The sequence below is a fragment of the Notamacropus eugenii genome, chromosome 2 (assembly GCF_028372415.1).
Source record: "Notamacropus eugenii isolate mMacEug1 chromosome 2, mMacEug1.pri_v2, whole genome shotgun sequence".
NCBI classification, from domain to species: domain Eukaryota; kingdom Metazoa; phylum Chordata; class Mammalia; order Diprotodontia; family Macropodidae; genus Notamacropus; species Notamacropus eugenii.
In genome coordinates this window covers 233,769,596-233,793,929 of record NC_092873.1, presented here as the reverse complement: position 1 = coordinate 233,793,929, position 24,334 = coordinate 233,769,596, and the positions used below count along the sequence as shown (strand labels likewise).

At 36.7% G+C, this 24,334-nt stretch overlaps 1 protein-coding gene across 1 annotated transcript in view; it reads left to right on the top strand.

Annotated features, from left to right (window-relative positions):
- The window catches only part of LOC140526932 (utrophin-like), a 74,257-nt gene that overhangs the window by 40,567 nt on the left and 9,356 nt on the right, over nt 1-24,334 (top strand). Inside the window, exons 12-14 of the mRNA XM_072643561.1 lie at nt 1,335-1,489; nt 7,044-7,233; nt 17,674-17,840. Of these exons, the coding sequence (XP_072499662.1) occupies nt 1,335-1,489; nt 7,044-7,233; nt 17,674-17,840 (512 nt within the window). The remainder of the gene's footprint in view (nt 1-1,334; nt 1,490-7,043; nt 7,234-17,673; nt 17,841-24,334) is intronic.

The window sequence follows — 24,334 nt, the reverse complement described above, 5'->3', positions numbered from 1 at the left end:
GAATTTTTAAATTGCTGTCGTTACTACTTTGTATATGGACTTTTTGTGTGCTTTATTTGAAAGGGAATTTTCTATAGAAGCAATTGAAGAACGTTGAGAAATCTGGTTGAATATTTAAAGCAGTGATATGCTGGTAAACATTTAACAACTGGCTCCTTGGAAAAAGAATGTTTGCCCCATATACTGTAGCATTAAATTTTTGTCTTTAACTTTCCTCATTCTAAACAAGTATCAGAACTGTCAACCATGCCCTGATTTCTAGCATTTGCTGATTTCTAATGTATAAATCCTCATACTGAAAATTTAACAATTGTGCCTCCCTGGTATGAGTTCAGGCTGCCTCTAGCACACCTGCTTTAGCATAGTCTAAATTTTCTTGTACTATTACATAATATGGCAGTTTTCAGAGTGTAGTCTGGCTCCACCAAGGATGTACAAAACCCTTTGATGGGATCAGTGAAGTCAAGGCAATTTTCATAATAGTAAGAAATTTCAATTTCAAATATGTTAACATTGACGTATGTCAATAACCCCTTAAACAAAAAAGCTCTATGTGTGTGATGGCTGTAAAGGAGCCCTCAAATTACGGGTGTAGTATAAAGAGAAATAGACTGAAAATGCCTGGTCTTGAATTGGCCACTCATCATGAGATCTTGAGCAAGTAGATTCTTCTTTCTTGGTCCCAGTTTCTATATCTGTGTAGGACCTGCCTTTCCTACTTTGAAGGACTGTGGGGTGGACCAAATGACAGAAAGAATGTAATATGCTTTTCAATTGCATAAAATTAAACACCAGCTTCTGAGTATGTATATCTAGGTGGTATATATCTACTACTACTTCTTTGTTTTTTCTTTTTCCCAGTAGTTTCATATTGTATAAAACTTGAGAATAGATATACTGAATTAATGGTTATTTTTAATATTTTTCTGATAGAAAGCAAGAAGATTGCTGTCTTTCTTTTATTATTGGTAAACCTTTTAGTACTCTATGGTACTACTTCTTATAGTATTCTGTGTATATGTACTGTATCCATGTGTGGTGTATGCATTTGCCTCTTCAGCTAAAAAACTGCAATTTAATATTAGAAGATATTTTAGATCTATTCAGAAAGTGCATGCTTATGGAAACTAAATTAATAGATAACTATTTAGATTATTTTTATTTTGCTAATATTCGTGGTATTATACAAACTATGCTAATCACTGATAGAACTCACAGTGCATTCAGGGTATGAGAAAATTAGTGTTAAGATAATTTGGATGGTCTTTTGTTATGATGTACCTTCCATCTGTGACCCCACTCATGTTATTTTTTCCCCCCAAATTGCGCTTTAGTCATTAATCCAGGATTTAAATAAAAACAAAGCTACGATAAAAATTTATGAGAATCTGTGGAAGAAATTGGCGAAGACGTATAGAACTGATGATACTAGGGCATTAAGGAAAAATGGTGATGACTTCAATGCAGCTTGGGCTAATCTCAACCAACGGTAATTTAAAGACTTTATTGGTTAATATTACACAGTCAATGTGGAATAGAATTTCGTCGTATTTCGTAAGTAAATGCATTATCCAAAGACTTAAGCTATGGTTTTCAGAGGTATATACAACCATTTTATTGTTGTTCAGTCATTCAATCATGTCTGACTCTCTGTGACCCCATTTTGGGTTTTCTTGGCAAAGATACTGCAGTGGTTTGCCATTCCTTCTTCAGCAGATTAAGGCGAACAAGAGGTTGAGTAACTTGACAGGATCAGTGTGTGAGACTGGATTTGAACTCAGGTTTTCCTTATTCTAAGCCCAGCACCCACCAAGCCATCTAGCTTGTCTCCATGCCACCATTTATTTATGACTTCTTAAGTCTTTGTCATTAACAAGCAAATCAGTAAGCATCTATTGAAGACCTACTATGTCCCAAATGCTGTGCTGGCAGTACTGGTGATAAAAATGCAGAAAGGAAGCAGCTACTGTTCTCTTGGAATGCTCATCCTATCAAGTGCTTGTCATTATTAATAACAATCATTATTGTTCTAGCTACTGGGCAAGATTAAAAAAGCAGGTTTTATACCTGTCCTCCTTAAGTTTGCCTTTTTTTTTTTTTTTCGATTCCTTTTGATAGCAAACTGGACTAATATTATGTGGTCTATATCGTATTTTTAGAGTGACTCTTGCCTTATCTTTCTCAAACAAGCATCTGCCTTGGAATTTCTCCCTAAACAATTATCAGAGTTTGTTATTCATTCCATTTTTGTTTGCTTTGTTTTCCTATTTCTCTCTGCATACTTTGTTCCAAACATTGCCCCACTGCTTTGATGCTGTGGAATGCTATATATGAGTAAATGCGTATAGCTGATCTTTATTGGGAAAGTTTCCTTTCCAGCAGTTCCCTTTAACAATGAAGTTCGATGTCTCTACCTCTCACCCTTCCCCCCGCCCCCCCAAAATCAATAATCACATCTTAGTATAGAAAGCTAGATAGAAGATTTGAGTCACTATTCTGTTACTCTCTGTACGTTTGTGGGCATATCATTTTTTACTAAGTCTAAATTTACTCCTATGTCAAGAAAATGAAAACGAACACTGTAATGCACTTTTCAATAAAGCTAAGTCATTCTTGTCTTTCAGTCCTGGTAGGTCAATTTGGAGAGCATCTTATCTGTGTGGGAAATCGTTGTCTTCAGCCTCAGTGAATACTTGGGTTTCAAGAACCACAGTCTTTAACTTCTGCTTAAAATTTCTTTCTTATGCTTGTCAGTGCTCCAAAATATTTCCTTGTTTCTTGATTCTGAGAATGACTCAAAAGGTCTAAGTGCAATTAGTCTCTCCTCTTCTCAGACCTTTGGATACATGATGTGATTTACTTTGTGGTATTTTGATTTCAGCATTCTGCATTTGACTAAAGTGGATAATGTTGGACTCCTTTGCAATTCATATTCAATTCATAAAGCATAGCCAGCAATTTAGAAATGATAGTAAGTTGTTTTTCCTTTTATTTTTGCAACAATCTAGAAAACAAATTTCTGTAGCGATTCTGCAGATAGAATTGTTGTTCAGTCGTCTCTGACAGATCCCTTGGACCATAAAGTCCATGGAGTTTTCTTAGCAAAGATATTGGAATGGTTTGCCAATTCTTTCTGCAGTGGATTGTGGCAGAGAGAGGTTAAGTGCCTTGGCCAGATTCACACAACTAGTTAGTGTCTGACGTCACATTCGAACTCGGGTCTTCCTGACTCCTGACCCAGCTCTTTATCTGTTGGGCCATCTAGCTACCTCCTGTAACAGTGTTGTAAGGCAAATTAAAAGGTATGAATATGGTTGAAAGAGATTAGACTTTGGAAGAAAGAAATCTAGTGCAAATGCTATGTTTTGTAAGAGATTTTTAGGAGAAAAAGTATGTAATATTAAGTTCTCTGTGGCTCACTGGAGGAAGGTTCTGTTTTGATATTACATCTGTTGGATATGACAGTGGGTTTGGATGCATGAGCTATAACCCATGTCTGAGAGGAAAAGAACCGCAGGATGCCCTCGTTAGCAAAGAAAGATGCTCCTTAAATATAGGTTTCCTACATAACAGCACCATTTGAGGAGTAATCTAACCAGTGAAGACTTTTGCAGAGGATAAAACTTTCTAGAAAAATCGACCACTTAGGAATATAGACCTGCTTTATTTAGGACCTCTAAATCTTTTTTCCTTTGCTTTGTAAATATTTTAAGACTGCATACAGCAATAGCTGGGTTAGATAGAGTAGGCAATTAAAAATGGATTATACTCAAAGATAATACTTCCTCTCTCATAGCAGGGGAACACAACACTCACATTTTCATTCAGTTGTGATAATGCGAAAGACAACTACTCTTTCATCAACAGGATTTTCAAAACTTGAACTTATTTTTAAATGGATATATGGTAGTTTATTGGAGCATCATGCTTATTGGAGACATATATATAGTCACGTTGGTTGAAGTCTTTCAAATGGACATGACCTTCCTTCCCTCTTTCACCAATTCCTTCCTTCCTCCTCCCATCCTTCCTTCCCTACCTCCCTCCCGATCCCATCCCTCCCATTCCTTCCTTTCCTTTCTTCCTCCTTTCTTCTTCCCCCACCTCTTCCTCCCTCTTTCCCCAGTTCCTTCCTTCCTCCTCCCATCCTTCCCTCCTTCCCTCCCTCCCGATCCCATCCCTCCCATTCCTTCCTTCCTTCCTTTCCTTTCTTCCTCCTTTCTCCTTCCCCCACCTCTTCCTTGCCCCCCTCACCTCCCTTCCTAAGTTTGAAAAAAAAAATGTACATAAAGTAATATAAAATCCTCAACTATCCCAGCTGCTTGGGAAATCATTTCTGCTTATGAGATTTCTAGATAGTTGAGTATTTACCCATTTAACTGCTAAAACATTTAAAACTCTTTGGCACGGATTTTTTTCTTAAATTTATTGGATTATCCTCCTGTCTTCTTAAACAGTTTATTTATTTGATAATTAGAATGATCCACAGTTTTATTTGTAAAGTGTCTTTGTAGTTACGTTTCTCCCTGGGTCTTCTTTTTTCCCTGGGGGGGTACTCTTTTCCATCATTTATTAGAAATCTTTAGATTCTTAGAAGTGGAAATGACCTTAAAGAGTGTCAGAATGTTGGCTTCAGGATAGTTATACCCCACCAACTGTATAAACAGATCTTCTTTCCTCAACCCTCCCTCCTTTCCCTGGCCTCCTGGGTGATAGGTAGAGTTTCTATGTAGTTGATAGGGTTCTAATTAGATGAAATGTTACATGGAAACCAACAGCCATAAGCATTGTATAGTGGTCCCTGATATATGAAAGTGATTAAGAATTCTCAATTAAATCTTCTATCGATTACTTGTATATCTTCCACGTATTTTGTACCTTTGACAGAGTGTCACTGAAGTTGCATTTCACAGAATTTTTCATTTTAGCAACTTGGAATATTTTCTTTATGTCTTTCCTATTTTCTTCAACTTTACAGAGTGATGTAGAAGGTTCAGGATAAAGTAAAGTTATTCTGACTACTTAATGTCTAAATTAAATGATAAAATAACTTTTTAGAGCTATGTAGGTTTAGTCATCGACAACTAAGTCACACAGCAGTGGCTAGAATGCCAGGCCTCTAGGCAGGAAGACCTCATTTGAAATCTGGTCTCTGACTCTTAATTATCTATGTGACCCTGGGTAAGTCACTTAACCCCATTTGCCTTAGTTTTCTCTTCTGTAAAATGAGTTGGAGAAGGAAATGTCAGACCCCTTCAAGTGTCTTTGACAAGAAAACCCCTAATGGGATCATAAGGAGTTGGACGTAATTGAAAACTGATTCAACAACGGTAATATTTTATCTGTATACTATCATAAAATTCCCAGAATATGGTGAATTTAGGTCGTTAGTCATCAATTTAGTTCATTTGTTGCACAATGCATGTGCTCACATTTGTTTTCTGCCATATTAGTTGTTACAAGAAGTATATAAGGAAGTCACTAAGTTGCTGTTCACTGGTTTCAGTCATATTTGAATCTTTGGATTCAAATTGGGTTCAAATTTGGATTTCAAATTTTGGATTTTCTTGGTAAAGAGGAAACTGAGGCAAAGAGGGTTAAGTGACTCCAATGACATGTAGCTAGTCTAAGGCTGGATTTCAACTTGGGTTTTCCCCATTTTCAGCCCCAGCGCTCTTATCCACTGTGCCCCCAGCTGCCTTCAGTAGCTAATAAGCAGTTGCATGCCATTGAATTGTTGCTAACCTTTGTCTAGTTCTTCAAATCAGAAGAAATGATGTCAGATCAGGTTTTCAGGGCCATACACACATCTTTACCATAAATCCCCATTCTGATGATTCATCCAGGCCTATATATAAGTGAGTGAATCCTCAAAGTCTATGTCAGCTGAGATTTGTCCGTCCAACCCTGTAGTTGTGAAACTTCTGGCAGCAGACTGTTTAGATTTTCCAAGAACCAGCCAATCTGAATGGAGATGGCTCACTCACTGAGTAATGAAAGTCTTTATCAAGTTCCAGAGGTTTGTCATCTGTCTTGGCACAGCTAATACCTACACTCATTGTCAAAGATCTTTTGGTTTATTAAAGTGACTTCATCTCATTTCCAAGTCATAAATACATATGTCATGAGAAGTAAGAGAGCTATAATGATCCCTTCCACATCATGGGGTTTAGGGGCACAGTGCCCTGGTGATCTGAAAAATCCGCATAAAATTCTTTGGCCCTACCAGAGATGAAGTTTGAAATATTATGGTATCAAAAGAGAAAATATGTTGATATTGTACAATACTGTTCATATATTTTATGCATTTCTCAGTCTCTAAACTCACATTTTCTGCATCGTTTGCTGGTCTTCACATGTTGTCTATGATTTCCACAGAACTCCCAAAACATTCTCACTTAATATCTTATGTACAACTGTAATATATCAAAAACTGCAATGGGAAAATCATGATGTCAAAGGGATAACTACATAGGAAATCCCTTATTGAATGAAGTCTCGTTTTTGAGGATGGTTCTTCATTTTCAAAATTGTTTCAATTGAGTTTCTCTTTAAGTCATTTTGTTTAGCTGGGAATATGGGGAGAGAAAATAACGCTTATGAAATGACTGAATTGAATGCCCTCTTTCCAATTTCCCATACAATAAGTGCCCTTTTGGGGTATGCACAAACATTAAATGTTATCCCCAAATAAGAATAATAACTCAGTTTTTCACAGGAGTGATTTTGTAATTTGAATTTTTTTGTACCTTCACAAATTAATATTCATATATGCAAATAGAAAATTCTTACTATTCTTGTTTGAAGGAGGAGAAAGCAAGTTTATAGAGGGCCAACTTTGTGCCAGGCACTGTACTAAGTGGTATGGAAGTATCTTGTTTGATCCTGAAGTGCACCAAACATATGAAGGGATGGGTTTCTCAGCTACTTTTGGTAATTGGTAAAAAGGAACATTCCTTTTTACATTATCTATTAACTTCATGTTCATCATGTACATAACATTGGACATTATTTAAGGTTTGCTTGTCTGTTGTTGCTTCCAGCGCTCGAGGAAGACAAATTTGCTTAGAGGTGGACCTCAGGTCAGTGCAGGCCTCCTTCAAGATTATGGACAAATTATGGAATTGGTTGACGGAGGCAGAAACTTCAATTAATGTACTTGCCAATGCAATTGAGCAGGAGGATGCTTTGGAAGAGTGTGTTTCGTACAAGAAGCTGAACAAGCAGTTTGAGGTGAGTGATTCTGAAGCCAGCACATTGATTCATAGCTGCACTTTACATTGTGTTTTCTTTTTCCAATTACTTGTAAAGATAGTTTTGAACATTCACTTTGAGAAGATTTTGAGTTCCAATTTTTCTCTCCTCCTTTCCCTCTCTCCCTTTGCCCCTCCCCAAGCTGGCAAGCAATCTGATAGGCTGTATGCACAATCATATTAAACATATTTCCATGTTAGTCATGTTGTGAAAGAAGAATTAGTACAAAAGGTGAAAACCATGAGAAAGGAAAAAAAAAATATGGTATGCTTTGATCTGTGTTCAGACTTCATAGTTCTTTCCCTGGGAGTGGATATCATTTTGCATCATGAGTCATGTGGAGATCTAAGGATCATTGCATTGCTGAGAAGAGCTAAGTCTATCAAAGCTGATCTTTGCACTGTGTTGCTATGACTGTGTACAGTGTTCTCCTGGTTCTTGTCAATGTTATTGTTCTTGTTAGGAGGTAGAAGGACCAGTAGGGAAAGGGGTGAATCTTGTCCTTGTTATGAGCCTAGGGGCACTTAAAATTGAGGCCTGATTTTGTTAATGTGGTAATCAAGATGCTTATTCCAGATGGATGTATTTTTCTAGTTTCATAACTGCTACATGCATCCCTTTTGTGGTTATCCTCATTTGACCTAAAGTTTTTTCTTCTACTGTTTAATTTATTTAGACTTCAGAATGTCTTCAGAGAACATACACATATACTTACACACATGCATATATGTGTGTGTATACAAATGTATTTGGGTGTGTGTGTATTTCCTCCAACTACCCTAATACTTAGAAAGATCTCATGAGTTACAAATGTCATTTTTCCATGTAGGAATGTAAACAGTTCAACTTTAATGAGTTGAATTAATGGCTTCTCTTTCCTGTTTACCTTTTCATGTTTCTCTTGATTCTTGTATTTCAAAGTCAGATTTTGTATTCAACTCTGGTCTTTTCAACAAGAATGCTTGGAAGTTTCATTTATTTCCACTGAAATATTCTATTCAGTTTTGCTGGGTAGGTGATTCTTGGTTTTAATCCTAGCTTCTTTGACCTCTAGAATATCATATTCCAAACCCTTCAATCCCTTAGTTTAGAAGCTGCTAAATCCTGTGCTATCCTGATTGTGTTTCCATGATACTTGAATGATTTCTTTCTGGCTGCTTGTAATGTTTTCTCTTTGAAGTGGGAACTCTGAAATTTGGTTACAATATTCCTAGGAGTTGTCTTTTGGGGATCTCTTTCAGGAGGTGATTGATGGATTCTTTCCATTTCTGTTTTACTCTCTGGTTCTAGAATATCAGGGCAGATTTCCTTGATAATTTCTTGAAAGATGATGTCTAGGCCCTTTTTTTTTAATCATGGTTTGAAAACCTTTACCTTCATCTCTTTTTCTTATGGTACAATAACATTCCATTCCATTTGTATTTCATTTTTTGTTCAGCTATTTCCCAATAAATGGAAATCTCTTTTGTTTCTGGTCATTTGCTTACCCTCAAATTACTAATTGGAATATTTTGGCTTATAGAAGACTTCCCCCTTTGTCTGTGACATTCTTGGGATTTATGTGATATTCCTGTGTAAAGCTTAGGGGCAATTTAGTTTTGTAAGCTAATTTCCTATTGCTTTTTTGGGCAGTTGGATCAATATTCAGCACAGTAAACAGTGTTATTCATGCACTTGTGTTCCCACAGTTTCTCCAGCATTCAGTATTTTCATCTTTTATCATCTTCGACAGTTTTTTAAAAAAATATATGAGATGAAACTTCAAAGTTGTTTAATTTTACAATTTCTCTCTCTTAGTGAATTAAAACATTTTTGATATTTGTTGATAGTTTGGTTTTCATTTCTTCCTTTTCAAACTCTTTGTATCCTTTGACTACTTCTCTCTTGGGAAGTGGCTCTCCTAGAGCATCTTCAAAGGACTCTTAACTATTTTTATTTATCAGATAGGCCATCTTAGTGTCGGAGGCCATGATATGTTACATTGTTGGCTCTTTGTGACAGTGTAAAGACAGTCCAGTTAACTTGACACAGCCCCAAGTAGTTGTCCAGATTGCTTTTATATGAAAACAATTTTTCCCCATTTCTTTTTAAAATCAATTTGGTGGTATATTTATAAACCAATGGTTATATGTGTGGCCATGTAGGTCCAGTATAGACTGCTCAAGGCATTTATGTGTGTGTGTGTGTATTAACACCACCACTTTATCCCCTTTTCCCCAGAAGATCATTAGTTTCACACCATGTCGTTGTTAATTTTTGCATGTATGTGCAATGTAAAGGAGAGGAGATTTGACGGTTTGATACTGTTTCAAAGTATCTCTTATACAGTTTGTCATTTTAATATTTAGATGCACAATTTATACTTTATCATCGATGTTCAGGCAGCATGCCCTTATTGTTTTTACTGTACTGAGTATATCCTTGTATTTATGTAATTTGAAAGACTTTAAAATTTGTAGCAGATTAGCCTGTATAATATTGATTAGTACTTAAAATATATTCTTATATTCATGTCTAAAGAGAGATTTGGAAGAATATATTAGAAATAGTAATAATTTATGGATAAAACCAAACAAGTCTTTAAGAAGAATGTAAGGAACTGTTAATGTTTCCTATCTAAAGAGTTTAACCATTCCTCCTTATGTTATTACATTAGGGAACATTTTCTTACGATGACACATAGTCATTCAAAATATTTAAAGAAGAGTCTTTATTATGTAGGGAGAAATGAGAAGAGAAGTGAGAAAAAATGGAGGACTAACACGCTAATGTGAGGATTTTTTCAGAAAATGAGCTACAATATACATTTTAGACTGCAAGCAAAACAAAGCAATTCTCATTACACATAAAATTTGAGAAATATTTTGTTTCCATATGTGTTAATAACCTACAAAAGCCAAATAATCCATTTATTTCCCTTTAAGGGAAGCCTCTCAAACCCTCAATTTCAAGTATTTGTTAATTTAAAAGAAAAATTAGATTAACCAAACTTCTCCCCCAAACTAAAACCTTAGCTTTAAAGGGAAGTAAATTGAAAGCAAACTTAACATAAAAGCAATTGTTGGAGTTTGATTCTATGTACACAGTTTAAATGAAGGTGTAAGGGAACCCAGGTTATTTTGTGAAAGGGGAACGAGCCAAAGCTGACGACATTCCTTGTACACAGCTTAGAATGTGTCAGGTCTTAGGGATGGCCTGATACGTAGCCATGATAGAACCGTGAGAAGAGCAAGTAGACATTTTCCCTGTGTTCAGATGAATCTTGGAGGAAATGGAGGTAAGGTGTGCTATTGTTAGTTTGAGTTCTGGAAGGATGCTACATTTTTCTGTATCCCATGTTTTTAATGGAAAAGTATTATCTTGAGCAGCATTTATTTCATTGACCCACTCCAGGGCTGTCTCAAGTTGCTTCTAACTCAAGTAATCAATTCTCTTAGTGGTAGAATGGTAGCAGAAGCATGTGCTCTTCAAATGAATATATGTTTGACTTTAATATTTAGTAGTTAGGAATAGGTGGGTAAAGAAATAGGAACTGAATAAAGTGTACACAAATTCGAAACCAACTTTTTAGTAGGCTATTTCGCCTAATATTTTAAAACATTGCCATGTTCCTCACTAAAAAAATTCTTAGTATTTCTCAAACTAATCAGTTAATAAAGAATATTTGTTGAGCCCTTGTGCTCATAATATGTTTTGCTTTTTAAATATTTTATTGACAGATATTTTAAAATGTTCTAACTTTCTAGTTTCTCTCACGTTTTGTTCATAGAAGACTTCTTTATGAAAACTAAATACAGTTAAGTAATACAAATGAATTGTGATTGTGATTCTAAATCATGTCCCCAAATGAATGTCTCATTCTGCACCTGTGGTCCATTGCCTCTTTCAAAGAGGTGCAAAATGTTCATCCATTTTCCTACATGTCTTCCAAAACCATGATTGTACCCTGCTTTGGTCAGAGTTGTGGTCTTTCTGAATTCTATTCCTTTATATTACTGTGGTAAATTCTTCAATTTCTGCTTCCTTTCTTTGTAGAATGTTAAATATTGAAGGATGCAGAGTTGTATGAATAGTTTAGAAAATATTAGTCATTCAATCTGAGAACCTCAGTGAGATATCTAGTCCAATCTCTTCATTTATTATGTTATAAGAAGTTGAAGCCCAGAGAGCCATTTCTGCCCAATATTCAAAGCAAATGAGTAGGAGAGCTGGACTAGAACCTAACTCTCCTGATTCCTGGGTCAGTGCTTTTTTTCTTCTCCCCCACCAGAAACTGAAAAATACTGGACAAGAAAATATTCCTGAAAGTTAAATAATGTAACCTTACCATAATGAGAATCTACACGATCGATAAGAGTCCATGTGACCACAGTTCAGCCAAAGGCCAAATAGGTAGAGAACATGGACTGATGTGGTTAGTTCCCTAACTTGTGGCTTCTTGTGGGAGCTGGGATGAGAGGTAGGACTCAAGGATAGTATACGATTTGAGTAGGTGAAGAAAGTAAGCTGTTCAAATGGGAAGAGGAAGGCAGTTGGGTGGTGCAGTGGATAGAGCACTGGGCCTCGCATTTGGAAGACTCATCTTCCTGAGTTCAAATCTGGCCAAGTCACTCAACCCTGTTTGCCTCAGTTTCCTCATCTGTCCAATGATCTGGAGAAGGAAATAGCAAATCACTCCATTTTCTTTGCCATGGAAATGCTACATAAGGTCACAAAAAGTCAGACACGACTAAAATTGACTGAAAAACAAAGTGAGAAATAGTGCAGACATGCTGGTTGTGATTTCATGGATAATTCCACTTGTAAAGCATGTTTTATGAAGTTCTGCCTATTTCAGTCCTTCTTTGACACTAATTGTTTTGTTCAGTGAATGTCAATGTTACCTTGGCTTGTAGAACCAAAACATGACATTGATTGCCTGATTGGTAAGGTCATGCCACAGACAAGATGTTTTCCTTGTTCAGTTGTTTAGTGTCTGACTTTTTGTGACCCCATTTGGCATTTTGTTGCTGGTTTTCCATTTCCTTCCACAGCTTATTTTACAGATGAGGAAACTAAGGTAAACAGGATGAACATGACTTGCATAGGGTCACACAGCTGGCAAGTGTCTGAGGCTGGATTTGCACTTAGGTTTTCCTGACTCCAGGCCTAGGGCTCTTTCCACCATGTCATCTAGCCTGCCCCACAGGCAAGGTAAACAACTGCAGTTTTTCTGTATTATAATTTTTATAGATACTGTATACACGTAGCAATGTATTGATATAATAATATCCATCATTAAATATGTCAATCACCAGTTTTCTGCTATTTAATTTTTAATATTAATATCCAAACTATCTTGTTGATAAAGTTATCTTTGACATTTTTTATCCTTCATTACCACCAATAAAATCCTGCTCGGTTCTTGATGGCATATTTTTAGTTTTGGTGTTCAATTGATTTTCTTTTTTTGGTGACTGAAATCTAAGGGGGAGAGGCTTTGATTTTACTAAACTCATTAGCAAGCATTTCTTGAGTGTCTACTGTGTGCCCTGTACTTTGAGGAGAGTAAGTAACTTTGTTAAAGTATCTTCACCTAATGATTCTCCAGTGTGCACTCTCCCATCATTTGGTCTTTAGCTGCGTAATTGACATTCCATCCTGGCAGTTCTATAATCAATACCTTGGCATATTCATTCCAAACAGAGGGAGGCGCCATAGGCTCAGGATGTGTTCTAGTAGAGGAATGCAGAAAAGAAATGAAGGGTACACCACTGGGTGGTAACTGAGCAGAAAAAAACACTGTATTAGAGAAACACTGTTAGGTATTTGAAGCGATATTGAAGTAAATACAGAAAAGACCTGAGGAAATAGGTAAAAATGTTTTAAGATTTATGAAGATGAGGTTGTTTGTGTGCCCTTTACTGCACAGGAAGACTAAGCCTTCTTGCAGGATACCTTTTCTGATTTACTTTATAAAGGAATAATATGACAATTGCACCGTATGATGAAACTGTAATATTACATAGGTTATTAGTTTGAGCAAGATAGTGATAATGAGAAACATCTGGCTTCTATTTCTGGCTGTGATCTTTGACCAAAGCATTTAATCACTCTGTTATTTTCCTCCTCTTCAAAATGGGAATTAAATCTCAACTTACTTGCTTCAGTTTTCACTTGTGACAGTGACCCTAAGATGGTTTAGAAGGTCCCACAAGGTCTAATCATATAGTCTGCCTTCTTTTTGTGCCCACGCATCTTATTCTTTTTTAAAGTAAACTTGAGAACATAAAGCAACCTTTTGAAAAGGGAATCCTAATATTCTGGAATGACCCATAAAATAGTCTTTTATTAATGTTACTTCTTAATTAGGTAAGCCCTGACATATTCTGTTTAGTAATGGCTTTACTTCCAGGTATGGAAATGTGTGTTTTGGATAGCTCTTTGGGCAGATCTGCTTCAGTGTTAAGCAAAAACATTTGCACCTCTGCAGTTATTCTTTCGTTCATTTGGTTAGGTTTTTTTTTTTCTTAGATAATCTAGTTTTGAGTCCTGTCCTCGTGTGATTGATTAGCCCTTAACGTATGGCTTGATACCATTAGAGCCAGGTATCCCTCTGTTCTTCTCTGAAGATTTATAACAGAGCCTATTATTCACTCACTCAACAGTGCTCTGCCAGAGCTGCATTTAGTCTGGGAGTGAACACATCCTTCTCCGGAGTGAGGGAGTGAATGCCTTTCTATCTCCTAATATAAACCAGCTCCGAGGGATGAACTATTATTATCTGTTGGAGCTGTCTTCCCAAGGGGCTTCTGCTTTGTCTCAGCAGCATTCATGTTTCACTTAATGTCCTTCTTGGCTACCAACTGCGCTCCTCTACGGCAACAGACAGCACTTGGCTCAACACCTGTGCTGAGCCGAGCAAACACTGGCTTGGGGGGGAGCATCTGTCAGGGGCTTTCTGTTGGGCGTCTACGTGTGCTTTTTAGATTGAGAAGAACGTGAAGGTGTATAATCCTTCTCCTTGGGAAGCTACAGCTTGTACCTCTCCAATGTATTCCTGGAAACGAGCATGCTCAGAAGATTGGCAAATCCTTGTCCAGTGACCAGGAGGAAATGAGCATTGCTCTTAATTTATCATGCAAATTCTGAGGTGTCTTCAGAAGTGTGGCAAACTTACAATGATGGCTGTGGTGAGAACATCTCTTCAGAAAGTTGTGGTTTTGTTGCATCGTTTACAGAGGATGGCAGTTTCTTCTCCTCGGTACCAGAAGCTCTGTAAGGTAATTGTACCCTGAAAATGAACGTCTCAGGAGATTGATTATCTGACCTCTTTTTCAAGCTTTAAAAACTGTCCTGAGAGTGATGGCATTGAGGTACTTTGCAGAATGCCACGTTACACAATTTATTTGGCTGAATTGTTTGTGTAGTTACATTTGGGCTAAGAATTGTAAATAGTATTACAGCTTCAATGAATGCTGTCTTTTCTAATAGACGAAAGGTTGTCTTGTTTATGATATTCTACTGAAGTGTTTGCAGAGAATGTAATTAGTCGGTATTTTAAAAAATACTTTTTCATTCTTCTGAAAAGCATCATCTTACTAGTGTAAGCATTTTACTGATGTAAGTGTCAGAAAAATTAAAAGTAGATCGTATAAAATATTATTTTACCCTATTTCTATAAAACCAGTCCCCCTCCCAACACATCTTTCATTCTGTCATCTCATTAATTTTTTCTGTTTCTAAAATCAGAAGCGCATTTCGAGAACCATGGAAAATTGGTCTCTTTAGAGCTTGTTGCCTCCATTTTAGAACGGTTCCTTTTTTTTTTATTTAGGAAGACTCCTTTGTCAGTAATTATATTAGATATCATAATATTGAAGTGTTAGAAGAGGATCTCAAGGGTTTTCCAGTTCCATCTCTGGCCCCGATCTCTCTCTTTTTCTCTCTGCTTTCACGGGTGGTCCTCTCTGCAAGTTTGGGCACTTCCATAGAGTGGGAAGAACTTAGAGTAAAACAAGTGTTATCTTGTAAGAAAAACTGAGCAGGAAAAGGGAAGTGATTTAAAAGTTTCGAATTTCAGTTTGTCACTCCCTAAATCGTCCATGAGTTTGTACATCAGCCTCTCTTTTGAAGTTAGCACTGTCAGTGTTATTTGTGGAGAAGCTATTATTTATAATTTAGAGATAAGTCTTATTCCTATAACTTTTTCCAATGACTTGCTGCAGAATTCCATTTTAATATTAGTGTCAAACCCGTTTTCCAAAAGTTCCTTTCAAACATGATATTCTCAAAAACTTGGATTCAATCCCTTGTCAGACACACCTGTGAGCAGAATGAAACTTGGGGCTTTTCATTTTTTCCTAATGTGGCTAATATAGAATATAAAAAATATTGAACTTTATTTGCATGGCAAGTTTCTATGGTGCTGGAGAGCGAGGTGGACAACCAAAGTATTGTCTTTCGATTCCTTTATTTTCTTTGGACTTTGGCTAAAGCAGTTTTTCCATATAGAAAGTTTTCCTTGGGAGATGTATAGCAGGTTATGATTGACTGAAGTACTGAGGCATTCTTTGCAAGAACCTTCAGAAATATTTCTTACTCACTTGATTAGCTAAGCGAGGCTTCATAGATAGGATTTAATAACAATGTCAGCTGAGATAATCTGTATCTTTCATTTCCAATGTTTGATTCAGTGTGGTGTGTTTCAGTGCATGTCAGAGAATAAATCTGATCTGCTCAAAGCATTTTTTCACGCAAATAAGACAGTGTTGTTAATAGAGAAGAAAAGCTCATTCACTCATGCTTTTTTTGTGAAAGAAATTACAAGCATGAATACATAAAGCATCCTTTTTTTGTTTGGAGCTGGGTCACTTCACTGATACATTTGTACAGACTTGCACAATCGATCATTTGTCTCCCTTCTCAGACAGCCAAATGACTCCACTAGGTACAGCCACGAAAGTTACCACAGCCAAACATGGTCAGCTGCAATATCAGTAAAGGAAGAGGAATGCTTTAATCAGTTTGGCTAATAACATCCCAAATAAAGGATACCCCAAATTACGATAGAATTTTGTTTACCTTGACCTGTCACTGGGATTTCGTTAGAACAGAACAGCCATTTAGGGGAGGGTTACTCTTTGGGCAGATTTCTTGAGAGTTTCCTGTATTTACAACATGTGCTATCTCAGTCTGAAAATGGTATTTATGTCACTTTGTGCAGGAATTGATCCTGCCGTGTACTTTTTGTACCACTGCTCAATTACTGCTGATGCAGCTAACAGAATAAGAAATTTACAGTCCCAATATTTTCCAGCAGGTGTCAACATAAGGCAATGCTATCAAAGCTCTGGTTTAAGGAACCAAGAAACTAAAAAGGAAACTGGCATGAATATTGTAAATTAAAACGACCTAGTGGGAGATGGATGCATAACATTCATTTTGTTGAACTGAGCAAATTTATTTTCGACATTGACAACCCTGAAATCTGTATGATGTCAGTGGGGTACAATTAGATGGCTGAGAGTTGCTTGCCTGAATAGTTGCTTAGTGATCGCTACTCCTCTGAAAGATGTTTGATAGTGGTGACAGAAAACAATTCTACAGCATAGGAATATTTTTTTGTATTTTGTCATCTATAATAGAGTTTAATTGAATTCCATTTGTTATCAGTCTTCATGTATCAAACGGATAAATATCATGAATTCATGTTCTTATGGACACCAAGAATATTAGAACATTAGTACAACTTGGTCATTTTACGGATGAACAAACTAAGGACAAAAAAGCTGTGACTGACCTGAGCTCACACATCTTTCTTAGTGTACACATCACTTTTAAGTTCCCAAAGGAAGCAGTAGCTCATATTTTCATTTGAAGGGAAATCAGCAATTTTTATGTATACATTTAGAATATATATACTTCAGCAGAGATGGAACCCTCAGACATTTTTCTTTTATGCAAATGAAAACAATTTCAGAGAGAAATTAAATGCTAGGTTAACCTGAACTGAATTGAATTCCAGTGGCCAGTCATTGCTTCTCTCGTACCCTCCCACTACCCTAGTTACTGGTGCCTTCCTCGGTTTGTTAGATGTGTGGTTATAGCCCCAAAGTAGATTGCCAACTTCTTGGGATTGATTCAAACAGTTTCTCTCAGTACCTTGCATATCATGAGTACTTAATAAACGTTTGTTGCGTGGGACTGGACTGGAATTCAGAAGTTGTAGGCTTTGAAGAAATCCCTTGTTTATGTTTGAAAACATTCGACTGTTTGAAGAAGATTGGCTTTGTTATGAGGAAGATCAAAGTCGCTGGTTAAGTCCAAACATCATGGTAATTGATGATCGTAAAAACTATTGTCTTTATCTAGCAGAATAATAAATTACTATTACTTAACATTTGCATTTTTCTCTTCTTATTTTAATGGGACATACAGGCAGAAATCAACCCACACAGCGATATTTGGAAAAATATCGTTGAAAAACAACAGGAAAATATGATCAAGGCCCTTGGAAATTCCAATGCAGCAGCCACCCTCCAACATAAAATCAATGTTATGAATGAAAGATGGAGTCATTTAAAAGCCAAATTGCCTTGCATCAGGTCAGTATAAGATATATGAAAATAGGAATTTTGAGAAAAATTTCTTTGTTAATGTGGTATTGTGAGAAAAGAGGTGCAGCACTGAAAATGGCTCAGCAAGATTTTAACATTTTAAATCCAAGTGTACTTGGATCACAATTTAGAGTTGCAAATAGATTTACCAAAATCTAGTCTGTTCTTAAAATTTGCATTGTAAGTAAGGTTGGAAACTGCTTAATAATAGTGAATATTAGTTTTAAAGCAAAGGCCAGTACTGACATCCAAATCTCAGTGGAATCTTTTGAACTGGATAGTAGTCTCATTAGTAGGCTAGGTAGCCTGGCCTTGGAGTCAGGATAGCCTGGATTCATCCGATTCCTCTAAAACATATTATTGTGCTGAGTCGTTCTGTATATGTCCCTTCACTTTTCTTGCCACGGACAATTCTCTTAAGACTTTTAAATTACAGATGTCATGTTGACCTGTATTAATGAAGGAAGTTCATATACCAAGGAGCTTCGTAACCTGAGAAGATAATAGATCCACAGGTGCATCAAGGCGGGGGGGCGGTGTTACAAGCCAAGGAGTTTCCTAAAGTGGGGAAATTATAGAGATCTGGTGGTGTAGAGAATATTATTAGTATTTCTCTTACTAACATTTCTCCTCTTGCCTTTCTCCCCTAATAAGATCTGTAATTTTATCTAAATTGGTAGTCTGTTTACCAGCATAGATTGAAGTCTTGCTAGGTTTGGTAAAGGAATTTCAGAAGGTACTATGGTGGCCAAGACAAATTGATCATTTTATGGCTAACCTTCTGGTAACAAGCCCTTGAACTTGAAGTCAGTTGGTTGTCAGGCATAAGACAGAGTCTATTCTCTAGCCTATGTTCCACATCTTTTTTTTTTTCCTTTGGCTGGACTTTCCAGAGCTTGTTCTTAATTGACAACTTTTAAGACCTCAGGTTCACAAGCACATCATCCAGGACTGTGGCAGAATATTATCATCATGGTCAGTAGTATCTGGGGGTAGAGAGATTGATATCAGATGCATTTCAGATGGGTGATTGAAGTCAGTCCATCACTCAACTATCATTTATTAATGTGTACTACGTGGCAGGCACTGTGGTAAGCACTGGAGATAAAAAGAAATGCAAAAACAAACTCTAGCATCAAGGCATTCATACTCTAATAGGGAAAGATAACATACAAGATATAATCAGGATCAGGTAGAAGTATTATTGGAGTAAGGAGTAACGAAAAGACTCCTTCAATATGGTTGAACATAATACGTTGTGATGGCTGTGATTACAGAATGGAAAATGTCATAGATGTGTGCCAGTTTATGTAAATCATTTTCAAGTTGGCATTTTCAAGTTGTGCTGTAAAATCCTCCATTTGAATTTTATTGGTCCTAATATGTTTGTTCACCAATTTCAATACCTTTCTCCCTTTTTCATACCTGTATAAATGAATCAATGTCTATATCTCCACTCTTCCAGCTTGAATGGCAACTCTGTGATCAAGTCACTCTCTGTTTAATTGTTAGGAATTTAGGCCTCTCTTTTTTAAATTCATCCCAGAATGTGTTGCTCAGAAAGCCTGCAAGAGGAAAGAAAACCCAGTCTGGTGTGACTTTGAAAAATGATCAACCAATTTAGCTACCTTTTTCTCTACCAAAAGGGAAAAACAAAGGAAAAACTCCCCCATGGTGAAATTAGTTTGTGTGTAGACACAAGCTCAGTGTGATATACTGTAGTTACCTTTGCTTCTGGTTTCCTAACCATGATTTCTTTGGTGCAGCCACTTTGGTGGATCTACGATTTCATTAATTTTCTATATTGTTTCTGGTCATCCCCTTTCCGTGGTTCTTCGTACATGGTAATACTGATCCACTTTTCTCCATATATTCTTCCATATGTTGGGTGTTAGCCCAGCGTGCTCAAGGATGTTTGTGGTCGTCATTACTATCTAGCAGGAGACCCCAGGATATTACTTGAGCTATCCTTGTCATTTCTTGTGCTAGCTACTTCACTTGCCCATGCTATGATCTAGTCTGTTGGAAAAATATGTGTTAGAGAAGAGTAAAATATTTGGGATCATAATGATCATCTCCTCAATAAGTCCTTGTCTGTCTGTATCACTTATCCAAGATAAGTCTGTCTATTAATAGCTGGGCAAAGGACTGCCAGATCAAATGTAAGCCATATTTTAGGAAATATGTTTTATTTTCCCCCATCTATTTTATTTTTCCAATACAAATAGGTTGAGCAATCTTTTTCCAAGGTACTATTGTTTTCACCAAGGAAATTAGGATTTTAGAGTATCACACAATTAGTTCACTATTGATCAATAAGATCATTTAAAAATCTCACCATTGATAATGAATTCTTCTCTTTCCAAACAAGGTACATAGGGTGTTTCCTATAACACCAAGTACTTTAGGTGATCAAATGCCTTTTTGTTTCTCATCTTATGTGATGGTAACATTTAGATTGCCCTTGAATCATAGAGTGCTTTGTCATGTTCGGTATCAGTAAGGACCCTGGCATAGACAGCTTCTTTGATCGACTTTTCTAAAAGAAAAGCAACTTTTGAGGGGTCAGCAATCTACTTTAATCAAGCACATATGTCATTCACTTAGTTCAGGGGAAAAAGTCAGCACCCTGAACTTCAGAGAAAATAAAAACAAATTACAACCAGAAAGACCAACAGACAGGGCTTCCAACTGTCTGAACATAGAGAAGACATATATCATTACCAGAGAGAGAAGCCCCAACACATCTGGGTTTTCAAAGCAGGGGGGCTTCTTAAAATGGCTGCCCAGAGTCTCATCTGGCATATAGAAACCTTCTTCCAAAAAATTAGTCCAAAGTAAAACCTCACCTCAGAGTATATATATACTTTTCAGAGCTTGAGGGCATGACTGTCATGACCCAGTATCTCATTAGAAATTAAAAAAAGGTGTTGTCAGAGGCCTATTAATGGATGGGGAAGGTTTTTAACTCTTTTTTCTCCCCCTAGCCCCCACTTACCCTCAATCATTAACCTTAGATGTCCACATGGATGGATAGGTACGATGATACCTTTTTGGGCGACCATTTAAAAAGCTATGTATGTTTTACTCTATGTCAAACATACATCTGTTGTATCTTTGATCTGCATTCAGGCTGTACTAGTTCTTTGGAGATGGACCAACATCTTTCATCATAAGCCTTACAGAATTGTCTTGGATCATTGTATTGCAGAGAAAGCTAAAGTTATTCATAGTAGTTCACCATAAAATATTGCTGTTACTGTGTAAAATGTTCTCCTGGTCCTGCTCTTTTCACTTTGCATCAGTTCGTGTAAATCTTTCCATGCTTTTCTGAGAGCATTCTGTTCATCAATAACAACTTGTTCAGTCATTCCCTAATCGATGGCCATCTCTTCAATTTCCAATTTTTTGCCACCACTAAAAGAACTGCTATATTTTTGTATGCATAGGTCTTTTTCCTTTTTTAAAAAATCTTTTCGGGATATAGACCTAGTAGTGGCATTTTGCTTGGTCAAAGGGTATGCATGGTTTTATAGCCCTTTGGGGATAGTTCTAAATTATTTTCCAGAATGGTTGAATCAATATACAACTTCACTGATTGTACATTACTAGTTTGACTTTTCTCACATCCCCTCTGACATTTGTCATTTTCCTTTTCTGTCACATTAGGCAATCTGACAGGTGTGAGGTAGTAGGTCAGAGTTATTTTAATTTTCATTTCTCTCATCACTAGTGCTTTGGAGCATTTTTTTATATGACTATAGAGAACTGATTACTTTTCCTGAAAACTGCATGCTAATATCCTTTGACCATATAACAGTTGAGGAATGCCTGTTATTTCTATAAATTTCCCTCTATAGCTCCCTCGCCTGACTGGTGTTTCTGGATAATGGCCATCACCTCTCTTTGTACAAAGTTTTAGAATTTTCATGAAAAAGACTAAATGTATGCCTTTCATTTCTTTAGGTAACAAATGTTATGAGGTGATATGCATGACTGTGAGTGAATCATAGATCAAAATCTTGCAAAAAAGGGCTATTATTTCTCCTACCATTTTTGATGTTCTTGGAATCCAAAAAACTTTACTGTCACAAGCCTCATTTTAGGTTTTATATAATTTTCATCATATTCTTCACTTTCATGCTTTTTTTTAAAGGCGAGGAATTTTTAGGTAAATTGTCAATTATCTAAGAGAAAATGAAAGGGGATGTTGGGGCAATGTAGTACAGAGTAGGAAAAGGAACTGTGGACCTTGAAATTAGATAGAATTTGGTTTGATACCAGTTCATAATGGGCAGGTCATTTCACTATCATCCCTTAAATGAGGTCAACAGTGTTTGTGGAGGTAGAGTCAGAGACCTGTGGAGAGGATTGAAATTACTATTATATTATGACCTAATGACCGATGATATTTTGTGTTTGTCTTAGATTTAATATGTAGCTTTGTTCAGTGAATGGTAATTGTCTCATCTCTGTTTTAGTCCTCTCAATTATATTTAGTTTAAAGATAACTCCAGGCCCACACAATTTTTTCTAGTTTAGTATAACTAAATTTCGATTGACAACCACATCTTCTCATTTGTATATATGCTTCTGATGTATTCCCAGTGAGCCAGATGTATTTTGTGACCTTCAGAATGTTGTGTAATTCCCAAGTTAATGATTTTCTAAACCTGTATCAAAGCTAATTGTCATACTGACATATTTCCTAAATATTGTAAATATTGGTGATTATAAAAGAGGTCTAGAAGCAAGCTGTGAAAATGCCTCCCTTGCTCCCCTCCCCCCCCATCAAACCAACACTTCTTTTCATTATCTTGATATAATATTTCTGTGATTACCTTTTCTTTGTTATAAATGACGTTGGTATGATAGATGACCTAAGGAGAAGGGCATTTCCAGTCAAGGGAATTCTATTGAGGAAATGAAAAGTTGCCTGTTGTAGAAGAAATGGTATCATTAGTGGGTCTATACTGGCTTTGTAGATTGCATTGCAAAAACCGGAAGTTTGTGCACTTTCAGAAACTCTGCCTTGGCAGGGCTGGATCAGCCTTCAGCCCAGCTGAATGCTACTTTCTTCCTCCCGTGTCCACAGAAAGGTGACCTTAACAAAGTGTTTCCCTGATCGCGGTATTTGATTTCATTGAGCTATTCTTTTTCTTCATTTCGTTTGGCATCCCTGGGTATACTTTTTAATCCTCCTTCTGGGGATCTCTTCAATTTGACCCTAGCATTTAGGTTTGAAATTGAGAGGGAACACTCCACTGTGGGAGCTTCATCTGTGATATCTTCGGTGCCCTATGACTTGCAGGCACCCAATGGAGAGATTCTCCATCTGACACTTTGTATCCAACTGAACTCAGAGCAGAGTGGTCTTAGTGGAAGAAGTAACCAAGAACCTTATCCTCTATGGTGGGCCCACTTGTCTAGGTGGTTATTGGAACTTCAGAGCAATGGGGTTTGATTTCTTACCTAAAGGGCGAGGCTTTGACTTCCACTGGGCCAAATATCCCAAATATCTGTGTATGCTCACTTTTATGCAGTAAAAACTATACATGCCTGCCTTGTTTTATTGCACTTCACTCTCCTGCAAATGAAGCAGTACAAATGAAAACAAACACATGCCCAGATATTTTTAAACACTTGGGGAAAATTGGAAACTGGTCAATATTTTTCTCTACTGAGATTGCAGAACTGATGTTACTTTGCAAACCACACCTGTTTAGAAACACTATCTTTTTTTCTCTATAAACCAACCACAAAACTATACATAGTTGCATCCCTTGGCCTTTGTGATATTCTTTGGTGGTCATCACCCCAAATCTTACTAGATGTCATCTAAGGTATAAGATTTTTGAAGTGATACAAGGCATTCTCAAACTTCAGTTCAGTTCTCTTTGAACACAATATGCATCATAACACAAAAGATCTCACTTGAGGGTACTTGTATACCCTGACTGGTAACTTTTCATGTTTTGAATAGGAAAGTGAATAATGAATATACATAGGTGATGTTTTTTTAAAACTTTTGCAGATGATTATGATTTGCTTTAAGTAATACAATAATATATAATAAAATGTACATTATATTACATATTACTATGCCACATACTTATGATCTATTGTCAATATATAATTGTGGACAATTATGATATGTTAATTGTTTGAATTTCTGGGGTATATGAGTAGGCAAAAGCAAAGGATGGTGTTCTTGGCTCCAGGAGGGGAGACAGTATGATTCCGTGCCCATACATAGCCAGCAGATGGTAGAAGGGGAAGGGCAAGAGACTTGTTTTGGCCTGCTCTAGTATCTTCTCAATGTACCTTTCTTCACTCATCAGGTAATCAGTAGTCTGTCTCTGGTTAGCACATCGAAACCAGTTATAGGATGTGCAGGCTCCACATTAAGGAACAGGGCTTTTCTAATCACTTCAAGCATCATGATTTCCCAAAGTAGAATCCTAAGTGTCTTCCACATGGGT